Source organism: Crinia signifera, chromosome 4 (assembly GCF_055691185.1).
Source record: "Crinia signifera chromosome 4, ASM5569118v1, whole genome shotgun sequence".
In the NCBI taxonomy this organism is placed as follows: Eukaryota; Metazoa; Chordata; class Amphibia; order Anura; family Myobatrachidae; genus Crinia; species Crinia signifera.
This window is the reverse complement of record NC_139220.1, coordinates 309,940,062-309,952,732: the sequence shown is the minus strand read 5'-3', so window position 1 is coordinate 309,952,732 and position 12,671 is coordinate 309,940,062. Positions and strand designations below refer to the sequence as shown.

The window sequence follows — 12,671 nt, the reverse complement described above, 5'->3', positions numbered from 1 at the left end:
GGCGGTTTATCACTCTCCATTTTATCACTTTTCAAGGCTCAGACATCTCGCCCTCAGTCATTATAATGGCACAGATGATAGCAGACAGCATAATAGAGGCTGGGCTGAACCTAATGATCCAGGTGATCCCTACCTGTGCCCTACTGACCTATATGATTTGTGAGTGAGCTCAGGAGAAAGGGAATTGGGTTTTGCAAGGAGCAGAGAGTTTATGTAAAGGAGGGGGGGTTGTGGTGTTGGGGGGGGGGGGGATGCCATCCAATAGGAAGACGAGGAGATAATATGATGCAGTAAAGTGTCCAGTGATCCCTAAAGTCCAAAGTACGGCAGGGAGTGATGAAGAAGCAGGGACACGCAGCAAGGACGGGATAACGGAGAGAGTTAGAGGAGAGAGACGGTTGAGCGGCGAGAAAGGGAGAGAGAGGGGGATCTGAGTCAGACGATAAGAGCGGTGCGGAGGAGACACAGGCGTTACTCTCAGGGATGCGCCTTCTGGTCACCTGACCGTGCCTTGCACCTACAGGTGAGTACCTGTGACTCGATATCAGTTGCCCAGAGCAAGGGTGTAACTACCATAGATGCAAGAGGTGCAGCTGCTATGGGGCCCAGAGCTGCAGGGGGCCCATCTTTCCAGTTTAAGTAATATGTTTTACATATATTTATCACCATCAGTTGCTAAAAAGGGGGCCCTTACAAACTTTTGCTATGGGGCCTATGAATGTCTAGTTACACCCCTGGCCCAGAGCAAGACTGGGGTGAACGTTGTAGGTGTTATGGAAAGGGGACCCAGAATGGAGCCTCCTGGGTGATACCTGTGCCCCAATCTGTAAATCTAGTACTCTGTTTTTTTTTTTTTTTTTAAACACCCCTGAATATACTGTAGCTTTTGCTGCCTTGAAAGTATTTACTGACCATCACTAGTTTTTACTGACCTCTTATGCATGAGATATGGGGACTATTTAAAAACCAGACCTGGACAAGACCCAGGACCGCCGGACCGGACATCAAAATCTGATGTACTGTCCGGCATACTTGCCTACCTGACCCTCTCCATGCAGGAGAAAATGCTCTGCTCCTGGACTTCCCTGGTAATGTTGGATTACCATCACCTGTGGTGAAATGCCTTTACCTAGCTCCCCACAGGTGATGGTAATCCTACATTACCAGGGAAGTAAAGGAACAGAGCATTTTCTCCCGCATGGAGAGGGTCAGGTAGGCACAAGTACGACTGTCCGGTCCGGGGATGTCCGGTCATGGGGGTGTCTTTTTCCGGGGGATTCCTGTGATATCTTTCACCGGGGACATGGAGAAGGGGAGATTACAGCCCCCCTGTGTGGTCCGGACCGTTCCGGTTTTTGATATATGACATGCCTGGGCCATACAGGGAGGCTTTATTCTCCCCCTCCTCCTCTCCCTCACAGGCAGCCATCCCCCCACTGGACAGGACACCCCAGTATGGGACACCCCCGGACCGGACACTGCAAGCTCCAGACTGCAGATTTTGATGTCCGGTCCGGCAGTCCGGGATCTTGTCTGGGTCCGGTTTTTACCCATACCCTGAGATATGGAAAATTTCAGTGCAACAATGACCTTAGGAGGCCAACTGGTAATAACGTACCTGGGCCCAGATGTATCAAGCTTCAAAAAGTGATCAAAAGTAGAGTGATAACCAGTCAGCCAATCAGCTCTAACTGTCATTATCAAACCCAGCCGGTAACATGACAGTTAGAGGGTGATTGTCTGGATTTTTTTATCACTCTCCATTTTATCACCACAGAAGGTCGACACCTGAAACAGGTTGGCATGGATACGGTCGACAGGGCAGGCTTTATTTAAATGCTAACAGCATTGCTATTATCCTACTCTCTACATTACGGGTTACATTGCTCTAAGGGCATTCCAGGGTAGATCCGTCTTGTACGGGTTAGAGCAGAAATCTCTTGTGTTAGCTATGATGGAGCTGTGCTGGAACTACAAGTCCCAGGATGCCCTGCAGTAGAAAGGTACTGGGTAAATGCTATGTGATGTACATGTCATAGTTTGCCTACAATCCTGTTAGCGGAGAAGCGTGATAGTGACCTATCTGGCTTGTGGCAGTTTCATACTCGTTCACACACTCCCGGGAACGTCCGAGAGGCTCCCGGAGTACATGAGTAGCTCCCCGCATCCCCGGCAAAAATGGGAAAATCTCCCATAGCCACCCAGCTTCCCACTGACAGAGTAAATTGGGCAGACTGTGCGGCCCATGATGCAACTTGCGCTGAATTGCATCAGCGTAGCCATGCCTGCTGTATACTGTCAGTAATCTCATCATTGTATAAAGGGGGTGTGGCTTTGATGATGTAAAGGGATAGCCACACCTTCAGCTTCTTGCAGTGCGCCATGCCGCCTCTCTGCCCCCTATGCCAAGTCACGCCCCCCCCCCCCCCACACACACACACACACGTGTGCCAATCTCACAGAGGGGACGCCCATAAACTTGGCGATATATGGGGTTGCGGTACCAAATTGCTTTGGTAGAAGCTGCATCATTTGTTCATACAGACAGGTGCAACTTGTAGGCCCAACTGTTTTTCAGGGAGCATCCTGCAAATATTTAACAATAACTAGGTATACTGACACTCAGGAGCCAATGGTCTTTAGCCACACAGCGCTCTGTTTTATGGGAGGAGTTAGGTGAATTGGGGGCAAATGACATCACCCACATGACATCATCCACCTACAGATTATTATGGTCAGATCAGATAGAAGGGAGAGTCCCTGCATTGCAGGAAGAAAAACATAGCAACCAATGAAATGTATTATTTTATTGTCTAACATGCACGCTAGAGGAAAGCTATTGCTTATTGGTTGCTGTGGTTTAATGGGGCTTTACACCCTACACAGTGTTAGTAAATAAGACTATGATGTGATATGGGAACTGCAATAAAGTACCAGCCAATCAGCTCTTAATTGCCTTGTTACAGGCTGTGTTTGAAAAATGACAGCTAGGAGCTGATTGGTTGTAATTTTACCTCTCCCCTCTATCTCTGTCCAAGATCTTATACATCTATCTGTCCTGAAAAAATGAAGACAGGTGGGATAACCAATTAGGGTGCACAATAATTGTCCCTCATGTGTTTTTCTGAACATATTGCAATAAGGTGAAATGAAGTTGATATATGAATAGGGGACATTGTGCCTGTTGTTCAGGGAAATGATTGCATGACCCCTTGCACACGTTACATGCCACAGCCCAGAAGGTTTGCTGGGAAACAGAGGGGAGTGCATTGGGGTCAAAGGGGCCACGGCGTCGTTACTCATTAAGAGAAATTAATGAGGTGGAAACGCTGACTAAGAAAGTGCCACAGAGTGTTAGTTGGAGGTAAATACATGTTTTGATGCAGTGCGCAGGGGTCATGTGACCAGTTTCCATGTACAGGTCATCAAAATCCATGTAGTTATATTAATGCTGGAGTATTCCACTCCAGGGGAAAGGGGCCCCGTTCTGACCATACCGATCCGTTCTAGCGATCACTGATCACCAATCAGCGGACGGCAACGATGGGCGAACAGTAGATTGAGGATTTCCAACATGTTGGATTTCCCCAACCCACCAGAATGGGGAATTACCCCGATACCTGTTCCATAATGTGTGTCCATGGAAGTGCAACGAAGGCAGACCTGGACTAGACCGGTATATCTCTTGTGGGAATTCTACCACAGCAGGATGATTTTGATATAAGTGCAATTCAACCCAGGTTATAAGAAGGGTTAAACACGGGTTACCCTCTGTATAATGGGCAATCCGAGTTTAATGTAGAAGAAATGACCCGTGTCAGAGCCAGGATCGAGATCCCGGGTCTGACTCGGCAAATGCGTTGTGAAAGCGGTATCAGTCAACCGGCGGCTACATTGCGCTCATTTTCCATTATCAGTTACGAAGGGCCACATTTATCAAGCAATATTTGCAGCTAAATTCCCCCAAAATACCTGTTTTCGGGGGTTACTCGCAAATATTAAGGGTGAGATTTAATGGGATGAAAGATTCAGAAAGTGAGAGATTTGGTAAGAAATCTCCAGTTTTTTTAAAGCGACAATCATTTACATTGCAAAATCAAACTGGTTTAGCTGTGTAAATGTTGCCGCTTTAAAAAAACTTGAGATTTCTTACCAAATCTCTCACTTTCTGAATCTCTCATCCTATTAAATCTCACCCTAAGTATCCCCCGAATGTACCAAAGGGGGACCGCAGGCAGGAATCTCCGATCCCTGCTGCGATCCTCCCTGCAGCGCCGCCAGCCTCCTTCCCCATAGGTTTCTATGGGGGATGCGAAGCTGCCCGAAGTATCAACATCAGGCAGCCCGGCTTCGCGTCCCTGGGCTACCGCCATTCTGAGATGGCGACAGCCCATTGTAGCTTATGGGCTACGGGATCACACTGCTGCCGGGGCAGTGCGGTCAGCGGGGTTGGCAGGGGGTCAGCGCATAACCACGCATGTGCAGACCCCCCGGCTTCCAGCTGAGCGCATTGCAGGGGCATCACAGGGGCGGGCTTCTTTTGGAGCCCTGTTCCTGCGCTTGTGGGATGATACATCCCAGCGCTAATATCGCATTTTACAATATAATAATATTCCGCCCAGATCACATTGTAAATGCAATAATTGATAAATGGGCCCCTTAATCCCTTAGCGCAGATGCAAAGCGAGCATTATTCTTGCGCAGCCGTTCGATTATCGCTGAAAATTCGTTCATGTTCTCCCTTCGTCCGGTACTCCGCTGAGAGTCCATGTATTACCTGGGTGCCCTACCAGGAACCATGTAATGTCGCCCATATAACGATTTCATATGAGCAGCACTCCTGAGACTTTCAATGAAAAATTCTTCAGATAATGGGGCAGATGTATTATACCTGGTAAAAAGATAAAGTGGAAGGAGATAACACACCAGCCAATCAACTCCCAACTGTCATATTTCAAACACAGCTGATTGGCCGGTGCTTTATCTCCTTCCACTTTATCTCCAGTTTATCTCTTCGCCAGGCTTAATACATCTGCCCCAGTATTCCTTAACTTCTCAGGCTGGCAAACAATGTTGAAACAAGTTCTTTATCCCTATGTTTTGGGGTCAGAGCCTTGTTGTCAGGGACAGCACTACCTGACGACGGGGACGGGGACAGGGGGGGGGGTTTGGGGGTGCTGTGGGTATTGCTGTCCCAGGCCACGACCTCTGGAAGGGCCCAGGCAGCTAATTTTGCCCACCGCAAATACCCCCACCCCATCCCGACTGCCTCTGCTGTGCTGCCTGCTGTGCCCTGAACAAAGCACAGGCTTCTTCAATGCAGGATGCCAGCGGCCAATTAAAATGCTGCACCTTCTTTTGAGCCAATCAGAGCTTGTGTACTGTTAGCCAATCAGAGCGGCTGCCGGTACACAAGCTCTGATTTAATTGTCCGCCGGCATCCTGCATTGAAGCCTGTGCTTCGGGGATGAGGGAGCAGGAGGGGCCCGGACTGGAAATCAGTCCCGGGCCTCAAAATTCCTAGTGGCAGCCCTGTCTGACGCCGAAATGTAACATAGGAATAAAGGACTTATTTTAACATTGTCTGTTAGCCTGAGGAGTGCCGCCTTTGTTCTACCTAATATAGGGCGTCTACACAATCCGCAGGCAGCAGATAATGGGAGTCACTATTGTATGGATATAATGGCGACCTCAGGTGCCTCATAATGAAATGAAGGTATACAATCAAATATCTAAAAAATATCATTTTAATAATACACACGCAGAATGATGCAGCGGTCAAAAAAATACAAAAATGATATAACAAAAAAAAAAGAGAAGGCATATAGATTGTGGAGGGGAGCAGGGAACCTGCGGGAGTATCAGTGCAGCATCAGTGATGGCCACGCAGATAGTGTTCTCTGTGCTCCTCCTGTGTACCAGCTGCAACCAGCAGTGTACATACAGAGCACCGCTGCGGGCTGTAGGGCGGGCGAACAAAAACTGAAATGGCCAGCCTGCCCCTGACCCTGAAAGGGGCTGTCAGAGTTGGAGTAATAAGTCATCAGCAGCATGCAGTGCCGTCCTCCAGTTGCCGGCGCCCATAGGCGATTGCCTAAAGCTGCCTAGTGGTGGTGCCGGCCCTGGTCCCCCCATAATCAAATTACGGACAGTGTGCACATGGTAAATGTAGGGGCATGGCTTCATGGTGAAGGTGCGTGGCCACATCATAGTACCAATACACATGACACCACACAGTAGTGTCCGTTATTCACATTACTCCACACAGTGCCGCTTGTCCACATTCAGCAGTACGCAGGGTGCGGGATATTGTGTGGGTCGGATACAGTGCAAGTTGGATCAGGGTTACCTACCCTCCCGGAATGGCCGGGAGGGGCCCGGAAATCAGGGGGCAACCCTCTCATTTCCCTCAATCTCCCGCGAACCTACCCCCGGCGGGGGAGTCCGCGGGTCAAATGACACGATTGCGGCAGTTTAGCCCCGCCCCTTGCAGTGCAATGCCTGATATACAGGCTTTAAACTGTGGGGGGGGGGCGGGACTAAAATGCCGCGATCACACTAGACACGCCCCCAAGAGTGCAGCCCACCTGTGGTTCCGCCCTGGGCCACCCCCTTTTCCCCTCCCGGCGATGGCACCGCCCCCCTGCTACAGTGAGCTGGCTGCCCACTCCCGGAGAGTGCAGCAAAAAAGTCGGCAACTATGAGTTGGATACAGTGTCCATCGAATACAGTGTGGGATATACTGTGGGTCAATCACAGTGCAGGTCAGGTACAGTGTGCATTAGACACAGTGTGGGGCATTGTGTCGTTTGGAACAGTATCGGTTGGATACAGTGTTGCACTGAGAGCAGAGCAGAGTTGCTGTCAGTGTCTCCCAAGCGAGGTTGTGGGGAAAGAGGCCAGCTGTGAACAGGCACAGGCAGGTGGGCAGGAGATTTAAAAAATCCCATTGAATCAATGGGCATCTGCAGATTGGCCGAGAGCCGTCTGTCATGGCTCTCAGCCAATCAGTGGTCTTCCCATAGAAAAACTGGGATTTTCTAAATCTCCTGCACGCCGCCGCTTCCTATTCCCAGCTGGCACCGTTCCTCTGCTCCTCTGCGCTGGCCTCTCTCCTCACAGCAGCCAGAAAGCAGCAGCAGGCAGAGCTGGGAGAGGGTCTCCTCGATCCGCAGACTAGGTGTATAAAGAAATGTAATTTTGTTTCTTTCTCTCCATTTTCTCTAGGCCACCAGCTGCCCTATCCAAGCCGTTCCACAACTCTACAACACTGTGATGCTGGAGCCTCCCTAAATCTCCAGTCACCCTGTCCAGGATGCCCGCCTCTACCCCTTCCCTCAACTCCTCTACCCCCACCTTGTCCTCGCCTGGTTCTCCATGCCTGCTAGATGAGTCCTACAAGCACATCTTCCTGCCAACCTGCTACCTCTTCACCTTCATCCTCAGCCTGGTACTGAACTCGATTGTCCTCACACGATGCCTACGTCGACCTTGGAACCCATCACTAGTCTACATGTTCAACCTGGCTCTCAGTGACCTCATGTACAGTATGTCCCTGCCCTTCCTTATTGCCAACTACATCTATCGTGACCGCTGGCTGTTTGGAGACCCCATGTGTCGTCTGGTTCGTTTTCTCTTCTATTTCAACCTCTACTGTAGCATCTTCTTCCTGACCTGTATCTCATTTCACCGCTATCTTGGCATCTGCCACCCCATGCGTACCATGAGGCTAGAGACAATGCGCTGGGTGAGGGCCACCTGTCTACTCGTCTGGGCTGTGGTGTTCGCCATGACCTCACCTATTCTGCTCTTTGCCCGAACTGGAATCCTTGAAGGGCAGGAGGATATACTGACGTGTTGGGATGATGCCGTGGATGCGGACCTCCAACGTTATATGCCTTACGGACTCTTTCTGCATGTAGCGGGATTCTTCTTGCCCTTCACGTTGACCGCTTGGTGCTACTCAAGGGTTGTGCGTACTCTCTGCCGGACACTAAGGGGGGGAGTGGTTCCAGGACCAGTTCCAGGTGTGACCCAGAGGCGCAAGTCCATCCGGACCATAGTCACCATCACCCTTCTGTTTGCTCTCTGCTTCCTGCCATTCCATGTCACCCGCACCATCTTCCTGACGACGCGGGCCATGGGCAATTCCCTGGGAGGATGCCGTGCCTTGGAGGTGGTGGCGGTCTGCTACAAAGTCACCCGGCCTCTGGCCAGTGCCAACGCATTTCTCAATGCCCTGCTGTACTTCCTGACCAAGGAGCCCTTCGGTCGGACACTTAGGAGCAAGAAGGAGAGGGAACAAATGGGAAAAGTGGACAAAAAAAGACTAAACAAGGGTGGGCAAGCCTGGGGTAACTTGTACCCATCATTTCCCTAAAGCAGAGACATATCCAATGTCCGAGATTCTTCTACCAATTTTCCAGTGACTATGGCTAAACAAACAAAGACTAAGTAAATATTTATCTCTGTATCTATGGACATAAAGGCTGTAAGGACTTTTGTAGCCAAAGATGTTCCACACGAGCCACCAGTGGTGGAAATATTAATGAGAAATAGATATTAGAGACAATAACTTTTGTAGATGATTAGGTGAATATTTAATATTTTCAAGGGACTTAGAAACCATCACGGAACATGTTATTACAAAGCACCTTCACATACCAAGAATGGGACACCGACAGAAAGCTTCTTTTTAGGGCTCTATGTTGGGTAGAACAATAGTATCTCCATATGGGATGCAACAGCCCGAAGATTCTTCTCCTGCTCTGACAGGTTCCTCATTACGCATTGTGGTAATTTGTCACTGAGTAACAATTTGGACACTGAATGACACTTACCATAGGTATGGTTATTTAATAAATATAAATGTGCAGGGAAAGATGATTCTCTGTGCAGAATACTTTATGTTCTTAAGTATTAATAAACACAAAAAAAAATAATGGGACTGTGGAGACCATCAATTAGTCTTGGATACCTTTAAAGGGTTCATATCACTAAGACTCATGCCCCTTTATTGTGTTCTAGCTCAAGCTTGCATGTGTGTTCCAAGTTTATTAACCAATCAGATAACTGGAATGTGTACAGCAGCACAAAATATTTCAGGGTGTGTGCAGGTGTTGTGGGATGCTATGAAAAGCCTGGTCACAAATGAACTTGTATCAGTGAGGATAGGGCTGCATGTGACAGGGGCAGTGACATGATGTGAGGAGGGGAATGGAGGCAGCAGGAAGCCACAGACTGAGAGTTATATAGTGGGAGGTGCAGGGTCCCCAGCAGCACAGAGTATATCAGGAGATGAGGGATGTGTCAGCGAGGACAGGGCTGCATGTGACATGGGCAGTGACATAATGTGAGGAGGGGAATGGAGGCAGCAGGAAGCCACAGACTGAGAGTTATATAGTGGGAGGAGCAGGGTTCCCCAGCAGCACAGAGTATATCAGGAGATGAGTGATGTATCTGTGAGGACAGGGCTGTATGTGACAGGGGCATTGACATGATGTGAGGAGGGGAATGGAGGCCGCAGGAAGCCACAGACTGAGAGTTATATAGTGGGAGGAGCAGGGTCCCCAGCAGCACAGAGTATATCAGGAGATGAGGGATATATCTGTGAGGACAGGGCTGCATGTCACAGGAGCGGTGACATGATGTGAGGAGCCGAATGAGGCAGCAGGAAGCCACAGACTGAGAGTTATATAGTGGAATTATTATTATTATAATTTTATTTATAAGGCGCCACAAGTATTTTGCAGCGCTGTACAAAGAAACAGCACAGGGAGACAAAACTTGGCAATACATTGAATAAATAACAAAAATAGAGTACAAATAAAGAGCGCCACAGATCAATACACATTTCAGCTTAAATATAAGTATTGAGGACTCAACATACAACTAGAGGCTTGAGGCCAAAGATGGAGATGAGTATGCGGGCAAAGATGGTCACTGAGTGTTGGAGTATAGGAGAGCTGTGAGTAAAATGTGAAGAGAAGAGGGCTTTGACAACAGGAGGGAAGAGGGCCCTGCTCTGAAAAGCTTACAATCTAGTAGGAGGGGGAGACAGACAGATTACAAGAGGTGCAAGCAAGTGGGTGGTGGCTAGATAGCAGGATGTAAGCAGGCAGGAGGTCGGAGAAGCAGCCTCAGGACTAGTTTATGCAGTGGAAGGATACGCTTTGATGAGTAGGTGAGTTTTCAGTGCCCGTTTGAAGCTTTGCAAGGTCGGGGAGAGTCTAATGGACTGTGCTGTGCAGGGTACCCCAGCAGCACAGAGCATATCAGGAGTAATGGGTCAGTGAGATCAGGGCTGCATTTTACAGGTTTTAACAATATCAGGTTGGTCTGTTGATCAGGTGGTCTGTGGGCTACAATGGCTGTCACCCTCAAAACATGGCATTAACTATTTGAAAATGAACATAAAAAAGTATATCAGAGTTTGATAAATTTGCCAATATCACAGTCCACACAGGAAACTAAAACGTTACCCATAGCACCTGGGCTAAAATACAAATCCCTGGTTTTGGTTTAGCCGCCATCTTGGTGCCACTGCTGAAGCCACTCTACCACATGACACTTGGCACCAGAATCAAATGAATTGGACCATATGTATATTCTGTTGTTTGTTTACCCCTTTTTTGCACTATAGGATGTTTGACCTATTTTGCATATGTTATACGACCGTCCTCTTCTTACTGGTAATCTGCCAGGCGTCGGGGTAATAGTATACTGGAAGCTTGCAATGATTTCCCGTCCTGTAATCTATTAATGATGGAACTTGTAAATCACTTGCTTATTTAACGCCATTCCCGGTTCCGGAGACATTTCCAGTCCCACTGCTTTTCCACAGCTTCTGTGCATTTAAAGGGATAATAAATACACTGTGGTGTTTCTTCTATTAAATAACCAGATGTTTTATAGGGAAGCAACTGCTACCAGAAGCAACAAGCAGCGAGCGAGCAATGTTCTGATGTGGCCACTGGGGGGCAGTGTTTCACTGGGTCTGCCCAAGATTCCTGTGCTAAATTACTGATATAACTTTCTGATATAAACCTTTTGTCAATATCAACTAGTATATACCAGTATAATGCCCAAATGAAACCTTGGGCTCATATACTGTGTGCTGGCAAATGAAACACAATGGGGAGTTATCCAATTAGCTGCAATGTAACATCGGGAGCTTGAGGCTGGTGAAACAAAATCCCTGATAAGTCGCAGCTCGTGTCAGCTTATCGGGGCTAGCAGGATAGCCCCCCCGTTCCCGGTGATCAATGATCCCAGATAACTGGATACCCAATTCCAAGTGCAAGCAGGAGTATAGAGACAGGGCTGTGTTGCTTCTCAGGTGAAACAATGTAACTCAAAATAATAGTCCTGAGTTGCAACAATCAAGAGCAGCACAGTTCAAAATTCAAATAGTGGAGCCACACCCACTGCCAGTGAGTCAGTGTGGATTGGCTGTTGGTGGCAGTGGGTGTGGCTCCCCTATTTAAACCCTATTCCTTCATGCAGTGTCTCATATAAGATGGAGGGGCGTATGCATCAATGTTTGGAGAGAGATAGAAGCCCTTATTCTGGGTGACTCGCAAAGCTGAGGGAGCTGCCTGGGGAGCTCAAGGGGAATCGGGTCCGACTTGTCCATAGGACAAGTCTGCCTAGTGTATGAGGACCTTTAGACCCATTACAAATAGTTACTATAGAGATGAGATTTGGATTTTGATTCATGCCGGGATTTGGATTTGGCTTTGTGAAACAGCTGTGAAAGGCTTTGGATTTGGATTTTTTTCAAAAATGATCAAAAAACGCCCAAATTGCGTAATTTTCGCATTTTCTTTTTGTCCCTAGAGTAATATTAACCTCAGTAACATAATTTCCAGCCCTTTCCAGACAATTTTGACCACTTTACATCTCACAATGTTGTTTTCATTCAATTTAGGCCAAGGTCTGCAGCAAGCTGGCTGGTTATTAACACACGGAACTTCTGACAGTATCAGTATGGTGTATTATGGTGTATTGTGGTGCAGTACACACAAACAATAAAGAAGAGCAAAATCTATTTTTTTTTTAATGCGCAGCTTGTATAACGCTGCGTGGAGGCCAAACAATCACACACAGAACTTCTGACAGTATACTATGGGTGCAAAACACACAAACAATGATAAAGAAGAGAAAAAAAATATTTTGATTTTTTAGTTGAATTTCTTAATTTATTTTTGATGCGCAGCTTGTATAATGTTGCGTGGACGCAGAACAACCACACACGGACCTTCTGACAGTATACTATGGGTGCAGTACACACAAACAACGAATAAAGAAGAGAAAAATTGATTTGTATTTTTTTACTTTAATTAATTTAATTTGTTTTTTCAATGCGCAGCTTGTACAATGCTGCGCAAAGGCCGAACAATCACACACCCACCTTCTGACAGTATCCTATGGGTGCAGTACACACAAACAATGAATATTGGATTTTTTTACGTTAATTATTTTTAATGCGCAGCTTGTATAACGTTGCATGGATGCAGAACAATCACACACGGAACTTGTGGTGTATAATATTGGGGTGCAGTATACACCAAAAAAAAACAGCAAAATATATTTTTAGATTGTATTTTTTTTTTTATAAATTGGAGCTTGTATAACACTGCATGGACCGTGGAGGCAGAACAATTACACAC

The 12,671-nt window shown here is 47.5% G+C and overlaps 1 protein-coding gene across 1 annotated transcript; it reads left to right on the top strand.

The window, feature by feature from the left end:
* The first annotated feature begins 7,180 nt into the window (after window positions 1–7,180).
* Window positions 7,181–8,870, top strand: LOC146072825 (P2Y purinoceptor 6-like). Its single transcript, XM_083180021.1, has one exon. The coding sequence runs from the start codon at window positions 7,316–7,318 to the stop codon at window positions 8,378–8,380; it is 1,065 nt and encodes a 354-aa protein (XP_083036147.1). The 5' UTR covers window positions 7,181–7,315; the 3' UTR covers window positions 8,381–8,870.
* Window positions 8,871–12,671: the final 3,801 nt, after the last annotated feature.